The 26,591-nt window shown below is 46.0% G+C and overlaps 2 protein-coding genes and 1 long non-coding RNA gene across 17 annotated transcripts in view; 1 reads left to right on the top strand and 2 right to left on the bottom strand.

Annotated features, from left to right (window-relative positions):
• Window positions 1-2,065, bottom strand: part of Gm38880 — a 35,077-nt gene extending 33,012 nt beyond the window's left edge. Inside the window, exon 1 of the long non-coding RNA XR_869387.2 lies at window positions 1,902-2,065. This is a non-coding gene — a long non-coding RNA (predicted gene, 38880). The remainder of the gene's footprint in view (window positions 1-1,901) is intronic.
• The window catches only part of Alox5 (arachidonate 5-lipoxygenase), a 51,108-nt gene extending 45,911 nt beyond the window's left edge, over window positions 1-5,197 (top strand). The window contains exons 9-14 of the mRNA NM_009662.2: window positions 659-745; window positions 1,352-1,530; window positions 1,705-1,826; window positions 2,046-2,146; window positions 2,638-2,808; window positions 4,370-5,197. Of these exons, the coding sequence (NP_033792.1) occupies window positions 659-745; window positions 1,352-1,530; window positions 1,705-1,826; window positions 2,046-2,146; window positions 2,638-2,808; window positions 4,370-4,549 (840 nt within the window). The 3' untranslated portion in view covers window positions 4,550-5,197. The remainder of the gene's footprint in view (window positions 1-658; window positions 746-1,351; window positions 1,531-1,704; window positions 1,827-2,045; window positions 2,147-2,637; window positions 2,809-4,369) is intronic.
• A 530-nt stretch (window positions 5,198-5,727) lies between these two features.
• Marchf8 (membrane associated ring-CH-type finger 8) overlaps window positions 5,728-26,591 on the bottom strand; it is a 71,942-nt gene continuing 51,078 nt past the window's right edge. For 8 of the 15 annotated variants that reach the window (XM_006506638.4, XM_006506639.4, XM_006506645.3 and 5 more), the window contains 6 exons: window positions 22,694-22,744; window positions 14,146-14,231; window positions 13,086-13,931; window positions 11,668-11,848; window positions 9,486-9,633; window positions 5,728-9,243 (listed from right to left, as the gene is read on the bottom strand). In XM_006506638.4, coding sequence (XP_006506701.1) covers window positions 8,942-9,243; window positions 9,486-9,633; window positions 11,668-11,848; window positions 13,086-13,931; window positions 14,146-14,231; window positions 22,694-22,744 — 1,614 coding nt within the window. In that variant the 3' untranslated portion in view covers window positions 5,728-8,941. The remainder of the gene's footprint in view (window positions 9,244-9,485; window positions 9,634-11,667; window positions 11,849-13,085; window positions 13,932-14,145; window positions 14,232-22,693; window positions 22,745-26,591) is intronic. The other 7 variants (XM_011241470.3, XM_017321749.2, NM_027920.5 and 4 more) reach the window with 1 other exon arrangement.

Below are 26,591 nucleotides of genomic sequence, written 5' to 3'. Positions count from 1 at the left end.
AGAGGGGCCTAGGACAGACATTCAAGGGCCAAGTCACAGGAGCCTGTTACAACCCTGCTGTCCAGAAAGCAGAGTTCAAAAGGGCAGTTAAGTCATTTTCCTTCTCTTCCCAAATGCTGCCAGCACTTGATTGTTGGGTCAACTACAGGCTAAAAAAAATTACTGCTGCTAAGCCAGGTGGTGGTGGTGGCAGCACTTGTCTTTAATGCCAGTACTTGGGAGGCAGAAGCAGGCAGATCTCTGAGTTCAAGGCTAGCCTGGTCTACAGAGTGAGTTCTGGTACAGCCAGGGCTATATACCTAGAGGAACTCTTTGTCTAGAAAAAAAAATAAAAATAAAAAAAAATAAAACAAAAAAGAAGAGAGCTGGTGCTTTGGTCTCTTCGTTGTAAATTAGTTCAAAGCAGGACGTCTGCCTTAGAGACTGATAACCAGGATCTGTTCCTAGTGTAGTAGGAGACAAGCGCCAGGGCCCTTACTCCTCAGCATAACAGTGGTGGCCACAGGCCTCCTATAGCTACAGGGCAGGAAGGTCTACACAGAGCCCTTTCACTTCCTCTCTGGGGCCAGAGTGACCCCCGCACTGTGGGCTGGCCTGGCCTGGGCTGGGAGTGCTGAGTGAGCATGGAGACCCTCAGTGAGATTTCTCCTCCATCCAGCTGCTGGTAGCCCATGTGAGGTTCACCATTGCTATCAACACTAAGGCCCGGGAACAGCTTATCTGCGAGTATGGCCTTTTTGACAAGGTGAGTGCCCTCTCTTCATGTGGAGCCTGGACAAGCTCTGCCTTGTGGCTCCATCCCTATCTGAGGTGTGAAAAGTGTGGGAAACTCTGGTCCTTCAACCAACACCACAGCCAGCTCTCCCACTCTGTGTTCTCTGTCACCTTTTTATGTATCCTGTCCAGTTTCAGTGTCTGAGCCTCCTCCACACAAGCCACTAACCTCTACCTTACAAAACATCTGTTATTTCTCCCATACTACCATATCCCTGTCACCCTGCCTGTGGCCTTCGAGGTATTTGAACAGAACTGCCCAATAATTGCCTACCCATGTCCTTGATGTTCCCAGTTCTTCAAAGCTGATTGGATGCCCAAAGCTATGTTCTGCACAAAATCCTGCTCTCTCCGTTTGCAGCTATACAGTGTCCGGTGCACGTCACCTCATCGTGGGAGTGGGAGCGTGGCCTACTTAAAGCTGAACAGCTCTCCCACTCCACCTCACAGGACAGACTGGCCTCTCTATACCCAGCCACCCACTGGCCTCCAAGTCCCTCACAGATGAATCTACAGTATGGATATGGACAGCTTTTGGGGAAAGCAACCAAACTCAGGCTCTCTGCTCTCTTACCAGGCCAATGCCACCGGGGGTGGAGGGCACGTGCAGATGGTGCAGAGGGCTGTCCAGGATCTGACCTATTCCTCCCTGTGTTTCCCGGAGGCCATCAAGGCCCGGGGCATGGACAGCACGGAAGACATCCCCTTCTACTTCTATCGTGATGATGGACTGCTCGTGTGGGAGGCTATCCAGTCGTGAGTGTGACTGGGTTCTGTGGGAAGGGGAAACCCTAAAGAAGAGTATGATGAGGCAAGCTTGCTCCTGGGTTGGCTGCTGATGGAGGGAAGGGGCAGAGTCCGACATTGAGAACTGATGGGACTGGGAGAGGGACCTGCTGGATACGCACTCCTGATAGCCCCCTGACCCAGGTTCACAATGGAGGTGGTGAGCATCTACTATGAGAACGACCAGGTGGTGGAGGAGGACCAGGAACTGCAGGACTTCGTGAAGGATGTTTACGTGTACGGCATGCGGGGCAAAAAGGCCTCAGGTAGGCTACAGGGCAAGTGTGCATCTCCAGGTCATGAGGAACAGAAGGCAGGTGACTCTGCTCTCGGGTACCCACCAGTCTCAGAGCGTCCCTCGGAGCATCCAGCCTCCCTTTCTCTGAGCATCTTGCTAAGTGTGTGTGGGGAGCTAAGATAGAGGCAGAGGTGGGTGTCCCTCACAGAGATGAGCTCACGGTCGGTGGTCGGTGGCTCTGTCTTAGGTTTCCCCAAGTCCATCAAGAGCAGGGAGAAGCTGTCCGAGTACCTGACGGTGGTGATCTTCACGGCCTCTGCCCAGCATGCAGCTGTAAACTTCGGCCAGGTAGGCCAGGCTAGCCCTTTCTGGGGGAGAGTCTTAGGTACCTCACAGTGGGAACCACCTCCAATTCCACACCCCTGGCCCAGGCTCTTGCCCTACTGGTCCTCCCATCTCCATGCAGCCTCTGAGCCTGGAACCAGCAGCAGCAGGCATGAGGCACCCACCAGGCTGGGGCAGTTGGAAGTTCTGGAAAAGGAGGGAAAGGGTCTGAGGAGGGAGGTCTGGGGACCCTGGAAGAAAGGCAAGGTAGGTAACAAAGGAGGGGGACACTAGTGGTATGGTGACATGTCAAAGGTGTGGCCTGGGAAACCAGGAGAGGAGAGGGCCAAGACAGGTGCAGTGGGGACATCAGAGAGGTGGATGGTGTCCACAGGGCGGGGTGGAGCCTGCTGAGCTCCCTATGAACCAAGGAAAAGCAGGCCTGTGGATCCGAGGTGGGCAGCCACTGGGCTTCTTGGGCACCCACGCTGTTGATGTTGATGTTGCTCTCACAGTATGACTGGTGCTCCTGGATCCCCAACGCTCCTCCAACTATGCGGGCCCCACCACCCACGGCCAAGGGTGTGGTCACCATCGAGCAGATCGTGGATACTCTACCAGACCGTGGCCGATCATGTTGGCATCTAGGTGCAGTGTGGGCCTTGAGCCAGTTTCAAGAAAATGAGGTGAGACCAGGCACTGTTGGAAACACCGTAGATCACTCTAGTTTTAACCCATTCTCCAGCGCACGGCTTTGGGGCTCTGACTCAAGCTAGAAACCTGCAGTCAGAAATCCTGATTTCTAAGGTGGAGCTATTAGGAGTTGGGGGTGGGGTTACTCCACCCCAGGTCCTCAGCGTGGGTCTGAGCCCTGGGCAGGATGGCAGTGGGAGGCACAGGCTCTGCTCGGAGTCACCAGAGGGGTGTGTGTGTGTGTGTGTGTGTGTGTGTGTGTGTGTGTGTGTGTGTGCTATCACCCTGTACCCCATACTCAGTTGATAAATCTATTCCACATGGTTTCCTGACTCCCCACAAGGAGAATTAGAGCTTCCTAGTTTCACTTAGGTATCCTTCACAGCTATGCTAAGTGCAGGTCTTGGTGGAATCAGCCCTTTGCAATGTCTCAGCGCTGTTCCTATCAAAGTACCTTCAGCTTGTCCCAGACCTGCTAATGTGCTGGCTCTATGCTCAGTAGGACCAGAGGAGTTGTTCCTAGGAGACTAATTTCCTGGTCAAAGGATGTCAAGTCTGACTTAGCTTCTCCAAACTACACCCCAGATCTCCCACCCCCTTCCAGCCACTGAACACTTTGCAGACATTGGTGTAAGCACATTCCCCTGCAGGATGGCCACCTCTCCATGCCCAGGACCCCTGCCGGTCTCACGCCTTAAAAGGAAGATGAGAAAGACAAAGGGCAGGCCAGCAGGACCCTGTGGCCACAGAACTTCAGAGCTGGGAGCTTCCAGGTTCCCTTGCACCTTACCTTGTCTAAAAAAAAACACCTGGCAACAAGGAAGTAACTTCCTTTAAGATCTCCAGCCCTTAGCTTTTCATAGGGCAAAGGAGGTAGCATTTGCATAATCTAAGTTTTAAAAAAGAAACAAACTTAATTTGCATATTTATGAGATCTAAGTGTGATATGTGTATGCATTGGTGCTGCTCAGTTATGGCATCTGATCTATCACCTCAAACAAGTTACTTCCTTGTGTCCTTGTGTAACATTCAGACTCTTCTAGTTTAGAGATATACTACAGCATTAACTATTTACCCTACCATGCTGTAGAACACTGCTTAGGCCTCCTTTGAATATACTAATTTGCCATTTTTCCTCCTCTGTGGTAACTTCTTTGAGATGACCAGGCAGGACTGCCTTACTGTTTTAGATAGGGTCTCACTATGTAGCCCTGGCTGGCCTGGAACTCTCAGAGACCTGCTAGCGTTTGCCTCCCAAATGCTGAGATTAAAGACATGTATGTGCCACTGCACCTGTTGAGACAGCAGTTTTTAGTATCCTGTATATGGTATTTGCATCTGCTTCTTTCCCAGTTCATCTAAGTTCCAAAGACAGGATTTTGTATGGCCACGTAGTGTTCCATCGAGCATTCTCAGTGGGTAGCAAAGGTCAAAGGTGATAAGAGTAGGTCCTCCTCCTTCCCCCCCCCTCCCCCCAAAGGAAGCCTCTTAGAGTTAGACAAGGCCTATCAGTCTATAAGGTACCCTCTTAAACTCTTTCCATGTCTGTCGCAGCTGTTTCTAGGCATGTACCCAGAGGAGCATTTCATTGAGAAGCCAGTGAAGGAAGCCATGATCCGATTCCGCAAGAACCTGGAGGCCATCGTCAGCGTGATCGCCGAGCGCAATAAGAACAAAAAGCTCCCCTACTACTACCTGTCACCAGACAGGATTCCCAACAGCGTAGCCATCTAAGGCCTTGCCTCCCTACCCAGCAGCTCTCTGGGAAGGCCAGTGGCTTTATTAGCCAGATCCCAGCTTGCCTGGCAGGCTCTGGGTCGATCTTCCTGCAGCTGGTGCCTCTTCCAAGCTCGAAGTGCTGCTCTTGGGCCTAGGTGGTCTGGTTGAAACTGAAGGCTGTTGTAGGATGGGGAGACATCACAGAGCCTCAGCATGTGCTACTTCTTCAGTGGACACAGTTGAGGAACCTCCCAGGCAGGGCAGAGATGTGCAGCTGTGTCCCCCAGCCCAGCTCAGTGCCTCGTCACTCGGTAGCATCAGAATAAGTGACAACTGTTCTGGCTGGGTCAGGGGTACTTTATTCTATTTATGCTTCCTCCAATTGCTTGCATAGAGTAGGTGCTTAGAGAAAGTTCTTGGATTAAGAGTTTGTTATAAAATAAACTTCATTTAAAACAGGTGTCATACCACATGCTGAGGTCCAGTCACCCCCACTCCCACCCCCACCAAAATCACTGTTCTCTTTCGATCAACAATAAAAAAGCTGGTCTACTACCTCCTCCAACTGACAAGGTCTTTGCCCCCCACTCCATACCAGTGGCCCTTTCTGCTTTTGTAGACAATACAGGTATTCTAAATTAAACACACAAATCTAAAGATCTGAATTTATGCTATGATTCATATATGAGAACACATAGCTCGTGTCTGTATCCAGGTCATGTCCTTTAATATTGTGTCTCCATCCATTTACCTGAAGATTTTATGTTTTGGCAGCTGAACAAAATCCCATTATAAATAAGTACCACATCTTCATTATGCATTCGCCAGCCAAAGGCTATCCAGGCTGCTTCCTTGTCTCTGCTGCTGCCTTCACGAATGAATGACAGGGCACCCGCCTCATCTGTCCCAATGCCGAAGGCTAGCACGGGCATCAGTATCTGCATCTCCTCCTCTTACTTCCATCTGGCTGATGCTTGATCTCTTAAGGCAGGTTTGTAAGGATTAAGTGAAGTAACCCAGACACTAAAACAGTTATCACATGGACCTTAGCATCAACGCAAATCCCCTTCCACTTCCACTCCTCTTACTTCTGGGCCCTCTCTCTTCTCCCTATGGCCTCATTATTCTTTACTGATATGTGGGCGGGAAAGGGTATCCTAGCTTCCCCATTTGAAAACACTCTCATCACAAAATTCCTTTGTAAAGAAAGGCTTTATTGCTAACTTTAGACACCCCGTATATAGCACAAACAAATCCCCTGTACAGAGAATTATTCAAGCAGTAATACTGAGAAACAATGAACATACACAAAAAGATTAAAAAATTAGACATTTAGATTACTAGAAATTTTCCAAGAAAAATTTAAAATGTGAAGTGCTTTTTAGAAACTACACTACACACACCAGTGTAAATTTGGTTTTTATTAACAATCAACTTGAAACGTTGCATCTAAATGTGCACCAGTTACATGCCTTCGTCACTCACTCCCGACACAGAGACAAGTGCCTTTTCTCTCCCTATGCTTTGGGCTTTCCTTGAGCTGCAGCTATAAGCTGCATTATTCCAAACCAGATTTGAACAGGTAGAATGAAATATATACATGTGCATCTAACCACACCCACAAGATTACAGCTCTTCACCCTGCCCACACAGCCTTTCCCCTCTGTCACTTAGATACTACCCCAGGCCTTGAACTGTCCTATCCCCCACCGCCTGAGCCTGCACATCTGTGTCCACTTGGACATACCCACAGGTTTGAAAACTAAGCCTACTTAACGAAGAGTGTCCTGAAGCCAGAAAGGAGAGACAGAGAGACCTAGACTAAGAGAATGTTTACATTTCCAGGAAAATCTTGTGATACACTTGAGCATAACCCTCAACTACTCACTTGTGGCAGCTAGAGTCAAAGCTGTGCGAATGGGTCTATGACATACGGGGTAAAGGCCAAGTTAGAGGGCTGCCAGTGACACCCTGAGACGACTTCCTTCTTCATTTGACCCACAAGCACAAGCCCTCCTGGCCTGAGGTCTCCCTCATCCTAGATCTGCTTGGTCTAGCTACATGCCATCTTCCCACTATATCTAAGCTCAAAGTGAGGAACAATGGGGTAGACAGATAGCCCTGCAAAATTACTCAGAGGCCAAAGAGGCAAGGACTAGGAGAGTCTGGGCAGACCCAGAGCTCTGCCAGATGCTTCGCAGCCGTGCCTTGCCAGTCTCCTGCACTGAGTCACATGTGTAGTTGTTTACTAGATCAGAGAACCTTCAGGGAAAACGAGCGGGGGAAGGATGAAGGACAGAGTTCATCAGAGAAGCCAGAGAAGAGATAGCATCAGGCCTTCCTGAAATAAAGGGAACAACATGAAGCCATGCTTCCAAAGCCACCTATCTATGTGGGAGTACAAGTCCCCTAGGGCAGCTGTGCAGAGACAACCCCCATTGAGGGACACTTTCTTCTCTACAAATGCCTCCATCTTCATTTGACTGCCCACCCAATGTTGGAACATCTTGTCACAGACAGATGGACAGGGTCAGAGACTCGCCGCAGCAGCTGCTAAAAGGAATAGTCAGAGCTTAGTGGGCAGTCTGTAGCTGCCTGGTGTCCTCACTGAGTGTGAGTAATTGCACTTTGGGGCACAGTGAGCACAGGGAGGCTTATGTGGTCTGGGAGAGAGAGGGCAGGCTGACCTAAGGGGTGGGCCCATTAGATAATGGCTGAAAGCCCTGGCAGAACAGCTCCACAACTGAACTCCATGACTCCAGGGAGTAGACAAGGGGATAACAGGACAGAACTTGCTTCCACAAGCCTTCTAGCTAGCCTCCACATGCTTCTGAAAACTAAGCACGGGGCTTCTACTAGGAACTACAAAAGATTCATCTTCGGTTTGCCTCAGTCTCTGGAGAAGACAGGTGAAGCAGCCAAAGCTCAGGGAGATGGACCCTAGGCATTGCCCTGGCCACCTCAAGAGAATCTGAAGACCCTGGAGCCGACAGCAGCCACTTGGAGAGTAGTACACTTCTGCGGTTCCTCTTGTCACATTGTAAGTTGACTATTGCCTGGCACTTTGACAATGGCCTTCAAGAAAAAAAATGTTCAACAAACTTTTTAAAGGGGCAATGGCCACTTAGCAGTAGTGATTTGATTTTGTCTGTCTTGTGAAAATATCGCGCAGGAGGTAACCCCAAGACAGAATAGGTCACATTGGAGCTAAGGACCCTAGTGATCCTGTCAAGTCTGCTTAAGGCAATAAGTGGGTATGAGGCCAGGTCAGTGACACAATGGCGATGCAATTAGCTGACTGCTCACCCAAGACCTCATCCCAGAGCTGGTCTGTTGACCTCCCAGCCCTCAGCAATGACTCCACAGAACTTTGTCAGCACAGGGGACAGCAGAGGTGGATCACAGGAGTGTCCCCAATGTGTACCCACTCCATCTGGAGACATCTGTCAGTCAAAGGAGCGTTTTTTAAATGCTCACCCTGATTCAGATTCATTACATCTCAAAACCCTTTCATTTCAACGCTCACAACAAAGAAATGTATGGGTGAGCTTGTGAGATAGGACTTTTCAGGAAACAGGCTCAAAACCAGAGGAATTACACTCTTAGCATCCATTAATTCCCATGGAGTCTCAGACCTGTCTGTCTTGCTTAAAGTCTGAAGTCTTTTCTGGACATGGAAGGACATCTACTACTCAGAATATATAAGGCAGAAATGGTTTCAGTTCGATTTTGATGCAAAGAGATAACAGGCAATAAAGAGAACATTTCTAAATGTGACACGTGTTTAAACATGTCACTCCCATTAAACACAGGAATTCCAAAATAAAAACTCTCATAAAGTGCTGTTTTCTCAGTGAGTCACACACCAGCAGACACAGCCCAAGGCCTTGTCTGCCCCCCGAGCAAGGTGGTGGCATCAGCTGAGCAAGGCAGGGGCTGCAGGGCTGCTGTCTGGAGGCACTGCTCCCTTGCCACTCCTAGCTCTCGTTAGTGTGAGGGACCCCTCCCAGCAGCAGCAGCCCTCCCGCACCATGCTGCTCTGTCCTCTGGGGACCCTCCATCACCCGCCTCCTCTCCCCATGCTGCTCTGTCTTCTGCTTTAGCTTTTTACTTCCATAATCTATTCAAGACCAGGGGCTGGAACTTAGCCAGCTCCTTGTCATGGATACATGGGGTCTCCCACCTTCCCAGACCACAGAGAAGCCTGGCAGAATGGAACCCAGTGGTACCTGCCCCACAAGAATTCTAGGACATTCACACCAAGGAGGGTTGAGAAAAAGAGAGGCCACTATAAATAGTCACCTGCCCAGTCTATGCTATTAAACGACAGAAAGAAGGAACACAACTGGCAGCAGACAAATTCCTTCAGCTGTTGGTGGACATCAAGGAAATGACACCCTCACATGGTCAGACGTTAATAATTTCTGCTCCAGTGTCTTCAGGCTCTGTGCAAGAAGAATTTGTGGTGGAATGACACATTCCATGTCCTTCTTTATTTTCAAGGGTGGGCTCTGTAAGTGCAGACTTTTCAAAAATATTCTTTTTACTTGTTTCTGGACAGTTCTGAACATAGATCACTCTATTGTAAGCCTTGAGTCTTTTCCATAACTGTAGGTACACCTTGCACTGAACATACATAAAGAGAAGTCCTCCAGTGAAGCCGATGGCCACAACTACCAGCTTCGTCCAGAAAGGCCACTCTAGGATTCCTGCAGGGGAGACTCAGTTAGCTCATCAGGAGGTCTCATGTCAGAAGGAAGCAGGACAGAGCTTCTGAACGCCCACAACCACTCTGTACATTTCTGACTCATCAAGTCCTCCCTCCCCAAAAGGAGCAGGAAGTGTTCTCAATGTAGTTTACTCTGCTCTCTCAGGAAACAGAGCTCTAAACCCCAGAACCTCAGTCCCCAGGACCTGTGTACAGCACTCACCTCACGGCCCATATACTCACCTGTTACCTGACCCTGCTTGATTTCCTCTGCTGTGCGGTCAATGAGCACATACAAGGACCAGACCACACAGGTGATAGCAATGACATGGAAGGTCACTGAGCACATGATCTTCCTGCGCTCACTGGCAGTCATCTGCAACTTCTCCCACTGGAAGACAACACAGGGATATGAGGCTCAGCTTCAGAGCAAAGGATCACAATGGGAAGCAGTGAGCGTTGCCCATGGCTACGAGAGGCTTTCCTTCCCTCCCTCTCCTAGGCCAGATCAATCTCCCCACACACACAAAACTACGTTAAGCCAGTTGGCTTCAATGACATAGCGGACAAAGCCAACTTTCTGTGCAATGAAGAGAAGCCAGGACTGAGACGAGCAGTGGCCTCCCATGAGCTAGTTTCTTACTCCTGCAGTCAGACAATGAAGACTTGACAAAAGGAGTACGGCAGCTGAGCCGCAGCTGCTAGGGTCAGGTCTGTGCTAACTGGTGACACCACAGCACACCAGGAACGGGTCTCATCGGTGCTGGAAAGGGGAATGGCAGAAGGCTCTCACTCTTTGGTCCTCTGCTACTTTGGTAGCAACAGCTTGAAACCGATGCTTAAGAGTTCCTGACCATGGGATGGATCCCCGGGTGGGGTAGTCTCTGGATAGTCCATCCTTTCTGGGAAGAGAGGCCCCTTGGTACTGCAAACTTTATATGCCCCAGTACAGGGGAATGCCAGGGCCAAGAAGTGGAAGTGGGAGTGGGTGGGTAGGGGAGCAGGGCAGAGGGAGGGTATAGGGAACTTTCGGGATAGCATTTGAAATGTATATAAAGAAAATATCTAATTAAAAAAAAATCCTGAACAGCCAGGTGTGGTGGCGCACGCCTTTAATCCCAGTACTCGGGAGACAGAGGCAGGCGGATTTCTGAGTTCAAGGCCAGCCTGGTCTACAGAGTGAATTCCAGGACAGCCAGAGCTACACAGAGAAACCCTGTCTCAAAAAAAAAAAAAGAGTTCCTAACAAGCAGCTCTGCCAGTGCCATCCCTCTAGGAGGTCATTAACTTATCCGGACACACTGGCCTAGTCATTTACTGGTTTCCAAATCAGAAGACAGAAAAGTAGAAAGAAGAAAGTGTAAACATTTTGCTTATCTTCTGCTAATGACGGGTATAGACTATCAGGCTAAGTTGCAAACAGAGCTTCATTAGTGATCTATACTATCCAAGTGTTACAGGATCATGTGACAGATTACACCAAGTAGGTCCCAGGAGCCTCTGACCAGGCAGAGCATTTTCTTGAGCAGTTTGCACCTGCCTTCTCTAACATCCAACTGCTTTCTGTTGGGGTTTCAGAAGTAGCACGGTTCCTGAATCAGCACCTTGTGTCTTCTGTGCCTGGTTCTCACTCTTTCCTAAGATACCCATGGCTCAACCCTTTTACACTCCCGCAGTGCTCACATTCACCACCTCAGTGGATACTTTTCTCCACAGGCAATCTGGCCCCTGCCTGTTAAAGCCTGTTCACTCTGCCTGCAAATCATACACACTGGGGAGAAGCACTCCCCAAGCCAAACCATCTACAATGCCCCTCCTCCCATGAGACTGCCCCACGAGGAGCACTTCTTTCTGTGTGCTCCATTGCCAGCTAACTTAGCATTTAATCGGCCCCATAATAATAAGTTCCCTAGCAACTTATATATTAATGCTTTTGGCACAGTAGGAGCCTTTTTTCTCCTTCCAAATATGATCTTTTGTGCTGGGCAGAGAGAGAAGTATGAAACTGACAAGTATGGATGGGAAGGCAGCAGTGACTTGGGGGACCTCCTTATGTAGTAATCCTTTCAGCTAGCAAATACTTAGCACAGACATACAAACTGTGCTGAACTAGACTCAGTGTTGGAGATACTCATCACTAAGTGTCCTAACAAGAGACACAAAACAGCTGACATATAAGAAATTAAATGCTGAGCAAGATGTCACAAGATAGTTGGTGGTCAAAGGAGAGAAGAGCAAGAAGAAAACAGTGTCAGTGTGATGGAAAGAGAAGCAGCATGAAGGAAGGCCAGACCTGAGCCATTACCATCAGAAGTAAGGCTCGACAGCAAGCACTCCAGCCTCAATTTCTAAAGCAGTGAACACAGCTGCCCAGGTACAGTCTGAAAGGACGACTCTGCCGAGCACCCACCCCCTTCTCACGTACTTTCCTCAAAGGTTTCAGCTTGGTCTCCATGATGAACTCGTACTTGCAGAGTTCACAGCAGCGTGTGTCAGAACTCTTGATCCACTGCTGCAGGCAAGCCTGATGCACGAAATGGAGGCTCCCTGTGCAGTGACAGGGGGTGATCAGAGGGCTCTCGTCATCCCCTTCACAGTGGCAGATCCTGTGGTGGAAGGGAACTAGTCAGTGAAAAGAGGAGCTCTAGGAGGGAAGATGGCGCTGCACCAGAAGGCCAATTCCTCCACAAACCAAAGTTCAGAAATGAAAACCGTAAAAGTGACTGTCAGCACAGAGACACACAAGCACGAATGAGAAAAATCACGATTAGCTGAACGTCAGCTTACCACAGCAGCAACGTCAGGATGGCAGTTGGCAACGGAAAGGGAAGAACGATACAAAAAATGACAAAATAGGCATTTTTAGGGAAGACTTCAAACTTTCAAAGATAAAATTTAGGCAACAATAAAGACACCTTCCAGAACATAAGACATTAGAGGGAAAACGTCTATGTAAACCAAAACAAGCACTCTCACCTCCAAAACACTACAGTGGCTTAAAAGGCTTGCTTGCTAGTGAAATCACACCCTCAAGTCACATGCACAACAGCCACACCCTCCCACCCTCTCTTGGAAACTGAGCAGAGACCAAGTACTTTGTATGCACTTAAAACTCACCATGGTTCTGCAAATTCCTTTCTTTTGGGTACTCTCAGAGCACTGAGTGAGAATTATTAAAGCAGTCATTATTTCTAAGGAACCATCTTGGATTCAACCACTAACCTCCATGAACTTAGGCTTTTGAGAACAGAAATGTTTTCCAACAGCTGAGCAACAGGTAGAACTACTATTCTGAAGAGGGCCTGGCCCAGCCTGGCTAGAGTAATGGGTTACTTGTGTCAGGAACAGGTTTTCTGATCCAACAGTAAGAAATGTAACGGCTGGCACTGGGAAGGGAAACTGAGGGAGGCACAGCATTGGGGTCAGATGAGACCGACGAGGATGCTGTACAGGAAGAGAGTTGGGAAGAAGAGTTTGGACTTGGACAACACCCCTAAGGTAAGAGGGAGGCAAGAAGGGAAGGAAGGGTATGGGCAGGCCACTGGAGACCAGCCCCTCCCACACTCATGGGGGCAAGCAAGTACTATTTCTTTCCACATATTTAGGCAAAGCATGCTTATTTTACTCAGAGGAGTCGGCAAGGCCTTTAATATGTGTAGTTTCTGCATCTTAGGAAATTAGTTTGCAAACGGTGTCACTGTATGGAAAACATAATTTTGCTCTATAGCTGGCAACAGATGTCTTGCTACTTCACTTTCCAGAAACTTCACATATTAAATCAGGGTAATGAGGTTATAAAGGTATTAGCAGAAACAGCCAGATGGTGGTTCCTGGCAAACCAACCTGCAGGCATCCCCTGAAGTGGACACAGGAGAGATGGGAGTACATTTTTCAGAGAGCAGAGAAGGACAATCCAGGTCACTGTCCTTCTCTACTGAGCAGAGGGGTGCACGCAGGACCCTGTTCTTCAATTTGGCAGATGATGTATCCTCAAAGACGTCGTCATCTCCCATTTCATCAGAACAGAAGTCCATGCTCCCTGCCAGCCAGCTGGAGGACTTGGCAGTGTGCAGATGGCTGGCATGGCTCTCCAGCTCATGGAACCTATGTAGGCTACTGGCACTTGAGCCACGGGAGAGCGAGAACAGGTACCGGAGTAGTCGCTGGCTTCTCAACCTGGCCTCGCCATCAGCTTTCTCCTCCAAAAGTGGGATGCGCACGCTTCCCTTGCCAGCTTCCCTCTTTGAGACAGCTGAATGGTTGGTAGAAAGGGATAAGATAGGAGAGTGTTTGGAATGGCTGAGGGGTGGGCAGTGCTCTGCTCTTTTTTCTTTATGACGGAGCCTGTTCTTTTTGAGAGATGAACCTTGAGGAAGCACCAATTTCCCTTCAGAACAAGTTCTTTCCATATAGTCAAAGCTTTCCAAACTCTCCTGGGTCTTCTCACCCACATCACTTAGTGACTTTGAGAATCTGAGTGCTCTTCTGGTCTTAGTATTTTTAGCGGGCGTCAAGACTTGGTCCCAGTCTGAACCAAAGGGATTTTTCTTTGATGCCTGTAATGTGTCTTTACATAGAACTGTCACAGTGAGCCCTTGTGTCAGAGAACTCTGGCATGGAGGAGCTTTCAAGACAACAGCAGACTGCACGGGACTGAAGTGACAACACTCAGAAAACACTGCACTGGAACTGCATGCAGAACAGTGGGATAAAGCACAGAAAGGAGAAACAAGTTTAAAGAGAGCAGACATCAAAGTGGGGAAAGGAGACTGCATTGGAACTTGGCGAGCAAACAGCACATAAGACCAGGCTGTTCAGACCAAAGGTGGAATGACCAAGCAAATGGAAACCTGACAGTTCTGGGCCACCACAGGCCACAGGAGCAGGTGAAGCAGAGTGTTACCTGCAGATGTCCTGGTTGGATGGTGTGACAGAAGTGCGAGAGAAGGCAGACACTGGAGCCGTCGTGGATGGAGGACTACTCCCAGCCTGCAATGACACACCTTCAGTCAGTGTTTATGAAGACGCCGAGAGACCCAGACACGCTGTCTCTTCATGAATGGCAAAGAATAGAAAAATCAAATAACATCTGCTATTTCCCACTGCTGTGAGAGGAATATGTATTAGGTTCTTTGTTGTGTTTTGTTGAGACAAGTTCTCATTTTATAGTTTTGACTGGACTGAAACTATGTAGATCAGGCTGCCCTCAACTCATAGAGATCACCCTGCCCCTGCCCCTGCCCCTGCCCCTGCCCCTTCGAGCTGCGATTAAAGGTATGCACCACTATGCCTGACTGGAATAATCATTAGCTCCCTACAAGTCCAGGCAAAGCAATTCTTAATTTTTCTTATTTGTAGAAAAAAATGTAACTAGGAGATACTTTGAGACCACAGACTATCACTTCCAAGCTCTGAAGATTCTGCAGCCCTTCCCCACTAAGCATATAAACTTAATTACTTCATATGCAAATCAGGAAACTGAGTCCAATAAGGCACTCTACCAATGTGAAGGAAAGTATGCAAGGAGTCTTGTCTTCACCTGGTTCCTGAGATAACCCTCCTCAAGGTTGCCAAGTGGTTCTCTACCTGACCACTTCACACAGAACCCAAGTGCTGGGCCCCCAAAACCTTACTGCCCTGTATCAACTCTAGGCTCCAAGGATCCTGTGGCTAAAGAGAAGATGGAACAAAAGATGCTTCTCAAGAAGTCTAACCTTGGAATTGTGAATTAAGGGACATACTTAAGAAATTTAAACTTAAAAGAGCTAAGAGGACACAATAGGTCTATGAGCAGTGGTGAACAAGCCAGAACGAGGGGAAAGATCCAGATAGGATTTACCACAGTAGGAAGTGGGTGGGTGGAAGAAGAGCTGAAAAGGATGTAAAACCTCTGCGACTCCTGGGTTTAGCAACACTCCCTCTTTAGCTTTCGGGGCTCTGGCCCCTTCACATACCTTTGCTTTACTGACAATGACAACACTTGCTAGGTGTGGAATCTGTGAGGCTTTACTGTTGTACAAATCTCATGGGACACTTCCCAAGCCCTAGATGGCACAGGCTAGTTACTCCACGTGGCCTCCTGAGCTGGAGCTAATGAGATGGGTGAGGCTGCTGCCGGTTTTACAGTACTGGCTTTATTTACAATATATCTTTTATTGTCTTCCCATATAGCTCGGCCCTCAAACCCATGGTCCTCTTGCTTCAACCTCCCAAATGCAGGGCTTGCAGTGTGTGCCACTTGCCTGGCTTACAGCAGGAGAATGCACTCTAAACTAATGATAACTATAGTAAGCAGACCAGTGACAGAATTGTTTATAATTACACCTGGTTTATGAACTATACTTCTGTGGAACCAGCAGCACAGAGGATCTGTACCAGCATCAACACAAGCACATGAGTAATGGAGCCTGTTCAACGTATTCAGAAAGAAAGCTACAGTGTTCCTGGAGGAATTTTCCAGCTGCATCAAGATCTGATGGAACCACTGCCATAACTATTTAGTCCACTGCTGCCTAAAACATCATGGTGTGGCACACACCTATGAGCACATCCCTGCTTCCTTAGAACAGGGAGCCTGAGTGACAATCTGCTCCATGGAACCCAAGATTCTGCAGGAAACAGAATCACGTTCCTTGAGTAAGTTCCCATCACAGTTCAACCTTAGGTAGAACTTGCCCTGTGATTCCAGAGAGCTCCATGCTGGCCCACAATTCTCAGAGTGAGAACTAGTCTCACTTTCTAAGTGCACCCTAGGAGGATACTCTTATCTTGGCACTCTACCAATGGGACATCAGGCATCAAACACAGCACGGCCACCACCTAAAAGCTGCCTGCTGTCCTGTATTATCAATGCCCAAGCATTCCAGACTAGAAAGAAGTCACGTAACACAAAATTAAACATCTCTAATCCTACTTAATCTCAAGAGAAGATACATGCTAATGTGATGTATGTGTACGGTGAAGTCACTGGCATCTGAACTCAGTCAGCACTCCTGAGCCATCAGTTCATCTGTATGGTCCACACTATCTACAGATCCTGTGGTGGGGGAAAAACTAGTCATTGGGGAAGAGAACCTCAACTGAGAAAATGCTTTTACCAGACTGACCTGTAGGCAAGTCTGTGGAAGAATTTCTTTGATTAATGAATGAGAGATAAGGGTCCAGACCACTGTGGCAGTACCACCAGTGGGCAAGGTAGCCCCAGGTTATAATAAGAAAGTAGGCTGAGCAAGCCATGGGGAGCAAGCCAGTAAGCAATGTTCTTCCATGGGCTGCTTAAGTTCCTACCTCCAGGTTTCTCCCTCGCCTTAAATTCTCGCCTTGGCTTCCCTATCAGAAACTGTGTGTAAACAGTAAGCTGAGGAAAGCCCTTTCCTCTCCCAGGCTGCATGCTTATATAGACTTTCTCAGAGCAACAGGAAGCAAACTAAGACACAAACTGGTACCAGGATCACAGGGTATTGCTTTACAGGATGTAGCTCTGTAGAATGTATGTTCATATGCAGAACCCAAACTACTTGTTACTTACCACTCAAGGCCATGTCCCATCTCACAACCCTTCTCTAGCCTTAGGCTCACTTATGCTGTGCTCAGCCATGGAAATTCTCTCCTTTTAAGTATTCATAGCATTTTCACTAAGGCCATGTGTGCAGTCCAAGCTCGTCTCTCTAGTCAAAGGCAGCTGTGCTGTATGACAATGGGAGAGCATCGCAGGCTTCCACAGACAGGGACACACACACTGGAGCATGGTATTTTAGGAATCCTGTTTATCAGAGTACCTTTTAATTTCCTTCCCAGGAAGTTGGTGAAGGTTACTGTCCTCCCACTCCAAGCTAAAAGGTAGTGATTTGCTGCTAACCACCCTCTCAGTAGACCTGACTTCATAAAGTAGACATGCCTCACTTGGTGTTTTAGTCACTGGGATATGCAGACTGAGATTATGTCTCAGAAAACTTGCAGTTTAGTGAAATTTCTCTGAGAAAGCCATTGCTCTCTTCTATAAATAAATACCCAGCTGTATCCAACCTAAACAGTGAGCCACAATTAAAGAAGAGGTCGCTCTGTGGCTGCTCTGATACATACATTGTGGCTCTTGCTGGAAGGCTGTGCCAAGAACCAGGCTGGCGAGAACAATTAACTAGTCTGGCCATTAAAGTAAATAGATACAATATAGAATTCACGGGGGAGAGTGCATCATAAAGAACTACTCAATACAAAAGCATTTGCATTACAAAGGACTCGGTGCTGCCTAGCAAGGAGCTCTAACACTGGGTTCCCTTCTTTCCTGGCCTGTTGGCGCCCAGTCATGTGGACAGCAGTATGTCTCCAGTATAATGAGAGGCAGGGGGCACACTATCACGAAGGAAAGCTGAGGCAGAAATGCTTTAAGACTTGCCTTCCTAAAGTCTCCACAGCTGGAGTCTCAACAAAGTAATACACGTTTAGAACGATACTGAAGAATACTGAAGGCAACAATTTCTGAGCAAAGAAGTCTTCATAACCCAGAAACTAAAGTTGTGACCATATAAGGTTCAAAGTCATCAGTGATGGGTTTGCACAAAGGTCTGTGTCTGTATCTGTGTATCACTCAAAGGACCCCCTCACTATTGTAACTTCCTTTAATTTTTCCTCACTATTGTAACTTCCTTTAAACAGATAATTTTTCACTACAAAAAGTAATTCTTACAATTTTAGGGTACTGGCAAAAGAGGCTTTTTGACTCCAGAGTCCTCGCTGTGCTCTAGGACCACTCCACTGAGCACCACCAGGCAGAGATTAATCACTTAAACATCAGGTTAAGGATCTGAAGAGAGCTCTGTCAATAACCCAAGTCTGAGGACCTGAGTTGCATTCCTAGAGCCCACATGGCTGGTGGGAAGCAGCTTGGTGTTATGGTGCCCACTTCTAATCCCACCCCTGGAGAGGTGAAGCAGATGGATCCTGAAGGTTACTAGCCAGCCAGCCTGCCTCCTTGGTAAGTTCCAGGCTAGTGGGAGACCCTGTCTCAAAAGACCAAGGTGGACAGCTTCTGAGATGCAACACCCAAGGCTGTCCTCTGGCCTCCACATGTACATGCACACACTTGTACACATGTAAGTGTGCACACTCATTAAATTAATTACCAAGTCAAGACACAAGCCTGCTGCAAGGATCAAATAAAACCAGAGGAAAGGCAGGAGGGTCACGCATAGCTGCAGACCTCACCTCTACTAGGACAGACCCTTTCTCACAGTATGTTGAGAGAGCTTCTACACAGGCTCCTTGTCTTGCCAGCCTTAGTTCAAGGGGCACACAACTTCAAGATTAAACCACAGGCTGAGAATGCTGCCAATGAGAACACAGGACGTACACTAGACCTGATACTCCAAAGGCAGCTGAGTCTGAAGGTGATAAATAAAACCAGCCATTTTAAAGTCCACACCACCCCTCTCCATAAACCACACACATTCTCTGGGTAAACACATATCAGCCTCAGGGTTTCATATGCATATAGGGAAAGCAGTCTACTACTGAGTAACTTCTATCATGTCTTAACACAAAAGGTTGTCAGGCTGCCTTAAAACTTCACCAGCCTCGGCAGACTAGGGTGCTCCCTGTAGACTGTCTTACTCAGCGCTAAGCCCCATGCCTTTTGTCTCTGGGGATGCTCCTACACTCATCTGCAGGGCTGTCTCTGCCTTGGGTTTTCTTAACTCTCCTATCCCATATTTTTATACCTGGTTCATCTCTTCTATTATATCTACTAAGAATTATGAGGATGAATAAATGACAGTGGGTAAATTTGAATCCTCATAACTCTTGTAAAAAGCTAAGCATGCCAGTGTTTTGGGATAAGGGTAAAGACAGCAGATCCTAGAAGCTCAGTTGTTAACTAGTCTAACCAAATTTGAGCTCCAAGTTCAGTGAGAGACCCTATCTCAAAACAATATAAGGCAGAGAGCAAAGGAAGAAAATTCTAGATGCCAATCTCTAGCCTCCATCCATGCACACAGCACATACAATACACACACATGCTTATGAACATATGTTTCTAGAACAATATATCAACTGTGTATCAACCCTGTTTTAACACAATAACTAGAAAACATTAACAGAAGCCAAACAAGTCATGGCTCAAATTCAGAGATATGCATGCCAACTAACATACTAAAAAAACTAAAGAGATTAAATATGTCCAGTCTAACATCTACCTTAGAATGTTTGATTAATAAGGTATATGGTACTCATGATTACAACTACATTTTTTCAGATCTCTGAAAATAGTCTAGAGTGAGGTGCTGGCCTTCTGCCACTACAGGACCAGAGAACCCTGAGGGCGCATTCATGTCTCAGGGTTATATTTCCTTCTCACTAAACCAAGTGCTAAGAATCTCTCGTGCCTGAAATATGTGTCACCTGGAATAGGGGTTCACAGGGTCCTCTGGAGGCAAAATAACATTTGCATATTTGTGTTTCTGTGCTGCCTTTTATAAGCATATCACATGCACAAATTAAAATTACACCAAGAAATATGAAATCATGTCAAGATTCAACAGCAGAGGCCCCTGTGATTTGCTGACCCAGGCCAATTCCTGGCATCTAAGGCAGTTCCAGTTGGCAGAGCGTGTCCAAGCCTTCTCAGGGAACTTCAGTCTTTTTTTGTAGGATGTAAGGTTGAAGGACTCACTGGAATAGATTTAGCCAATGCAGGCTCATGGTTTTCAGACATCCAGATTGGGTGTCATGACAGTTAATGCTGCCTTCTATCTGCTACCTGAAGCTGACACTCCCGTGTGTGTGTGTGTGTGTGTGTGTGTGTGAGAGAGAGAGAGAGAGAGAGAGAGAGAGAGAGAGAGAGAGAGAGAGAGAGAGAGAGAGAGAGACAGCTGTCTTTTTACCACAGTTGAGCCTCCCTCCTGGCTGACTCTTCCCTCCTGTTTTAAGCATTCTCTCCCTATCTACAACTTCCCCAAGCAGCTCTTCTACCCTGGGTTTCTTGTTGTCTCTACCTCAGCTTCAGTCTCCTCTTTTCTAGGAGTCCTCTCCATTGCTAAGTATCATATGGAAACCTTTCTCAACCAAAGGCAATGTCTAGGACACAGTCAAGTACTGGATGAAATCTAAATTTGTGCAATTGCCATGAAGACTGCACTATCCCTACTTCTTTCTGTGTTAACAAGCAAAGACAAACCTTGGAGTGAGGCAAGACAACCTGTAGGTGGTGGGATCTCAGTGGCACAGGGCAAGGAGCCACTTTTTCTGAGTCTGCGCTTAGTATAGTGCTGTTCCACTCCACAGTGACAGCCCTGAGAGGAAGAGGCTCTACCACAGTCTCCCACTAAGAGCTGTCTTTTAAAGTGGAAGCATTATGACAACTGGCAAGTGACAGTAAGTTTCTCAGTTGTGATAAACTGAGGAACATACTGTGTAACAGTTACATTTTAATTTCAGGTAGAAACTAATCAATGTGATTTCTAAGGAAATGTGATTTCAGACATTATAAACCAATATAAAATTCTGAGTTCTCAAGTTATTTGATAGCAGCACAGGAAGCATAAGGGTACAGCGAGGTAAAGAGAATGTACCTGAAGAGCATGTCTCCAAGCTGTGCTGGCCTATCAGACTAATGAATCCTTGGTGAGGCGAGCAGAGCCGGGGCTACGTGGGTCTAATAATACAGAAGCATGTCCTGGTGGGGCTCCTCCCTCTTCAACAAAACATGACCAGCCTGCTTTGTTTGTGTGTCTGAAACAAGGTTTTAACTCTATACAACAGACCTCAGCTGACCTGACGCTCATTATACAGTTCAAGTTAGCCTTGAACTCAAAACAATCCTCCTGCCTCAGTCAGGTACAAGCCACCATGCCCAGTTCTCTGCTACTCCTTAAACAAAACAATAACCAAAACTTATAAAAGACTCTGAACTTACAAAAAACTTTCTTATACATGGCTATAAAAAAGCTAACGATGGAGCAAATCACACCCTAGAGGAGATGAGGCATTGCACTTTTAGTTTAAAAACCTATGTTTTGCTAATAGTTTCCTAATGATGTATATCCATTGTAAGTAATATGCAGTTCGCATGGACATTTGAATATGGGCATCTAAGGAACTCTGAGCACATCCTCCACCTGCTCTCCCATTCTCACCTCACCACCCCTGTCCGCTCCACTCTCCTACAGAAGATCACACCTGTACTCCATGCCACATGCATGCCATATTTTTTGTAGCTATATAAAGTCTGAGATCCACAAATGAGAGAAAGGGTGACAGTTGTCTTTCTGACACAGACTTAATATGCTTGTCCACATCTTTCAAAGAATGTACTATCCTTTTTTTCTTTAAAAAAAAACTTATTTTTAATTTTATTTTTATGTGTGTGGCCATGTGTTTATGTCTGAAAGTGCGGTGGCTATGGAGACAAGAAGAGGGCACTGGATCCCTGGAAGTGGGAGTGACAGGTGGTTGTGAGAGGCTCTATGTGCACTGGGAACAGAACTCCAGTCCGCAGGACGAGCAGTGGGTTTGTATCTAGATCTTTTATTCTATTCCACTGATGGCCAGGCCCTGTGCTGGTGTCTAACCTGAAATCAAGGCACAGTGGGGCCTCCCTCTAACACTACTCTTTTGCTCAGTATTGCTTTAGTGACCCAGGGACTTTTGAACTTCCATATGCATTTTAGGATTTTGTTTCTATTTCCATGAAAAATTCTACTGGAATTCCATGGAATTGCATTGAGTGTAATATATATGCTTTCATAATATTAAACAAGTTTATTTCTTGTGTTGACTGTAATCTTCCCGTTTTGATTAATACACATTTGTTTGAGACTAGTTATAATGATTTAAAATCATGGTCTGAAACCACAATCCCTTTTGTACCTAACAATTCTGATGGACTTTCTATGTGACCTAGAAGTACCCTTCATTTTCCAGCATTTTAATCTGGTCTTATCTGTGTGAAGCTTTAAATGCCCAGCCAAACACATTCCTAACTGGAGAAACAGACTCTGGTACCTGAGATTTCTCTGCCTGAAAAGTATAATTTCAGGGGTTGGGGATAAAGTTTCTCTAATAAGTCACCTCCCCTACCACACACTCAAAGTTGCCTCACTGGAAAAATAGAATCTATGGTCCCAGAGTAGATTGTAGAAGTGCATCAAGAAAAGAGGCTGAAAGGGGCTCAGGTGGTAAAGTGCATGCCTCCTAAACACACAGATGTGAGTAAGGATCATAGTCAGTCTACTCAGTGATAGACCTGGTCTCAAAACAATAAGATGGACAGTAATAGAGTTAGATATTTAGCACTGACATCTGGCTTCCAGGTTACACACATGCTAACATGCACACAGGAATGTACACTCACACACACACACATGCACACACTTTAAAAACATGAAAATTAATACATGCAAAGTCAAAGAATACAAAAGTCCCAGGACATAAAATAATTTATTTTGGTGGCACTTCACCTTAGAAATGTTGCTTGGATGACTCATGGAATGTCCCAAAGTCTTCTCATTCTGTAAGAAAGGCAAACAGGTAGTAATTAAGCTCCAATTAAAAACATGCAAAGAACAAGTAATCAATTATTCTAGTAAGAAGTCATTCCTGTAAGTAAGCACAAACCAATCTATTAGATATATATTCCTAAGTATTAGACACTGGAAATTTAGGCCAAAGTAAATAAAACAATGGTCCCTGACCTAAAGAAACTTATCATGGAAAGAATAGGATTTCAGAACTATAAAAATAAAGCCATAGCACCTTTCTTAAGACACTTTCAAGCCGGGCAGTGGTGGCGCATACCTCTAATCCCAGTACTTGGGAGGCAGAGGCAGGCGGATTTCTGAGTTCGAGGCCAGCCTGGTCTACAGAGTGAGTTCCAGACAGCCAGAGATACACAGAGAAACCCTGTCTCAAAAAACAAAACAAAACAAAAAAAGACACTTTCAAATTCATAGTTCAGAATTGAGAAATCCTATATACCCTTGTATATAGGGTCCATGCTATGAAAGACCACTAAAAAGATGGGGAAGAGGGAGGAATGTGTGACCCCACCTCTGATTGTCAAATACCCAATTCCTACCCTCTCGGTCAAGTCTGTCTTCTGGAGCATAAGGCACCTAACCCACTAGGACCCCAGGGAAGGCCTTGAGGGATCACTGGACGTCTACATGCTCCCAGGGGAGCCACAGTGACTATTCTCTCTCTGCTTTTCACCACTGTCTTTAATTGGCTTACTGAAGATGAGTGGCCAAGCCTGGCTTGTTAGGGTTACTAGGACGGAGGTGGTCTTCATAGAAGAGATGGAAACAGGGTAAACCGAAAGTACTATGAAGACACAGAAACCAAAGAGAGAAGTTCAAAAGAAGCCAATCTCTGGTGCTTTATGCTGAGACACCCAGACACCAAATAGAGAAATGTTCTGTTACTTAAGCCACTTTGCTACAGTAGCCTCAGCACAGCGTTCTCAACCTTCCTAATGCTCAGCCCTTTAATACAGCGCCTCATGCTGTGGTGACCCAAACCATAAAATGATTTTCATTGCTACTTCCTAACTGTAGTTTTTCTACTGTTATGAATCATAATGAAAATGTCTGTGTTCTCTGGTGGTCTTAAGTGACCCCTGTGAAAGGGTTGTTTAAATTACCCATAGGTTGAGAACCTCTGCCTTAGCAAACAAAAAAGTATTCCTACTCTGCCCTTTTGTCTTACTGAGAACCCACTTAAATACAAACAAGACAAAAATCTATTTCATGTATTAACCTAAGCCCCTCTTCTGCCCTTAGACCCTGCTTTGTCTGGTGGGACCCAGCTTCTTTTCCTTAAGATTTTGACTGTTCTGCGTTGCCTGTCTGCAGTGTGACTGCTAACACAGCTCCCCAAAGAAAGACCACATCTCTTTCTCATCCTGGAGCCTCCTCTCCTTTCTAGTTGTAAAGTCTAACAGTGACTACCAGGCATAGATTTTGATATGTATAAATAGATTCATAGCTTTTGCCTACCCAGAGCTAAAAATGTCATCAGACAGGCTCTGAGGCCTACACTAGAGGTCTCTTTACTTTGATGACACTTGCCTGACTCATGCTCCCACCAATGTATTTGAAGGGTCATAATTTTCTTTGGTTTGTTACTATAAAATTTCATGAAACTGTTACCATATTGGAATGTGGTATTTGGGATAACATAAATCTGTGCTCCTGGGTCACAGTTATTTGACCTAATTTGGCTCCAGAATAAACAATCTCACCCTCTCTGTGTGTTTGTTGCATTTAGGTGCTTCTAATAAGGAAGTCCAAGGACAAGCCACCTTCACAGAAGTCACCCACATCAGAGGTAGGTACCAGGAATCATCCCTTGTGTTAAGTCTCAAACTCTGGGGGGACAACAACAACAACAACAACAAGAGTCTATTTAACATATCAAAGTGGACCTGAATGCCTGGTTTTCCCAGCATCCCTCAGTTCCTACCTGGCTGGCATACTCTGGCCCCTACCCTAAACTTCTCCAGCCCAGGACTGGGCTGCCCTTCCCTATATAACCCAGACATTTTGGCTACCTGCCCTTTTTGGTCTACCTTTTACTCTTTTGGCCAGTTTCTTGGCCCCGACTGCCCTCCTGGTTCCTCTCCTTTCTTCCTCTCCTTACATGGTCTGGCTCAACCTAGACATGTCCCCTCTGGACTCTCCTAAATGTCTCTACCTTTGGCTATGCTCTCTCCTTTTATCTACAATAAACTTTCTTATCCACTATACTTAGAAGCAGTCATATCCTTCCTTTTTATTTTATTTTTTTCATTCACTTTGTATCTATTGCATGGCACTGGCTTCATGAGTAGAGGCTGGTGAATTCCTTGCGATGTTCAAACCTTATTATTGGTTTGATTGTTGGTTCAGTGGTTTATTCAGTGAGATGGAGGTTTAGGATTTGAATTGCTGGCTACCTTTTATGGTTTGCTTTCAGGGCTCTTGGTTCAATATAGTCATTTGTTTGTTTACTTTAAAAGCACTTTGGTTTCCAAACATTATTTGTTTTTTGTTTTGTTTTGTTTTGATTTGACAGGGTCTCTCTCTTAGTAACCTTTGCTGTCCTGGAAGGCTCTATCTAAACCAGGCTAGTCTTGAAGTCACAGAGATCCTCCTGCCTTTACCTTCTGAGTGCTAGAACTAAAGGTGATTAAAGGCATGCACCACTATACTAGCACTGGTACTATTCAGTCTGTTAATGTACCAGCATTCATTCAGTTCATTAACACTCAGTTGTCTCCCCTGCCACTCATCCAAAACCTAGTTCAAGAATGAAGGAAATGGTTAGAAAAACAGCTTCTTTTTTTTTTTTTTTAAACTCCAGCTGGTTTTGTTTGATAACTGTGTTAATTCAACTCAAAACTGTGCAGGGGCTTTAATTAAAGAAATGGGGAGCATTCAATGTCTACATTGTTTGAGTGCTAAATGAGAATTCCTAACAACAGAATTAGAGATTATGAATGGGCACCCTGCTTTAATTGAAATTTTAAAACATTTAAGGAAAAAGATATAATTGGTAACTTACAAATTCAGAAAGAAAAAAAAATACATCTTCTCCTTCATCCATGGCTGCCAGCATAATGTACACATGTACATGTGCGTGCACACACACACACACACCCCACTTACTTAGGAGATATGACTAAAGTTTAAAAACTATATTCAACAAATGTACTAAGATAAACTTAAAGTGAGGCAAAATACATCAGCAATCATCTCAAGGCAGTGCAGTTGACATTAATAGAGATGTGGCTATCTGCTTTACTTTTGTTTTTTAATTCATTTTAAAGCTTTAAGCAAGTAATAAAGTGACAGCAGTCAGAAAGTAGGTGAGATGATGAAATGAAAAACAGAGCAGCTAGTATTTGTTTGGGGTCCATATATCTAGACTCTAGAATTCAGCTTTCTCGTTTCCTTTTTTTTTAAACAATTTAATTTTTTTCTTGTGTGTATATGCATGTGTCCATGTGACAATCATGTGTATTCATGTACCCTCAGAGGCCCAAAGAATGAGCTGTGTTCCTTGGAACTAAAGTTACAGGCAGTTAAGAGCCATTAGAGATGAGCTAGGAACTGAACTTAGGTCCCCTGACAGAGCAGGGATCTAAGCATCTCTGTAGCCTCTTCAGCTTTCTCTATAAATTACACAGTGGGCTTTATAAATGGGTGAGGGGTGTATTAAATGAGATGACACTGGTGGTAACTCTAAGCTCTGAGTAACTTTTTAAAAAACAAGAAACAAAGTCTCACTGTATGAAGCAGACTGGCTGACCTTAAAGTCAGACATCAGCCTGCCTCTGTCTCCTCAGTGCTTAGACTAAAGATATACACCATCACGTCC

Source organism: Mus musculus, chromosome 6 (assembly GCF_000001635.26).
Source record: "Mus musculus strain C57BL/6J chromosome 6, GRCm38.p6 C57BL/6J".
Taxonomy (NCBI): Eukaryota; Metazoa; Chordata; class Mammalia; order Rodentia; family Muridae; genus Mus; species Mus musculus.
The sequence above is the reverse complement of the archived record's forward strand: the minus strand, read 5'-3'. Positions and strand labels throughout refer to the sequence as shown.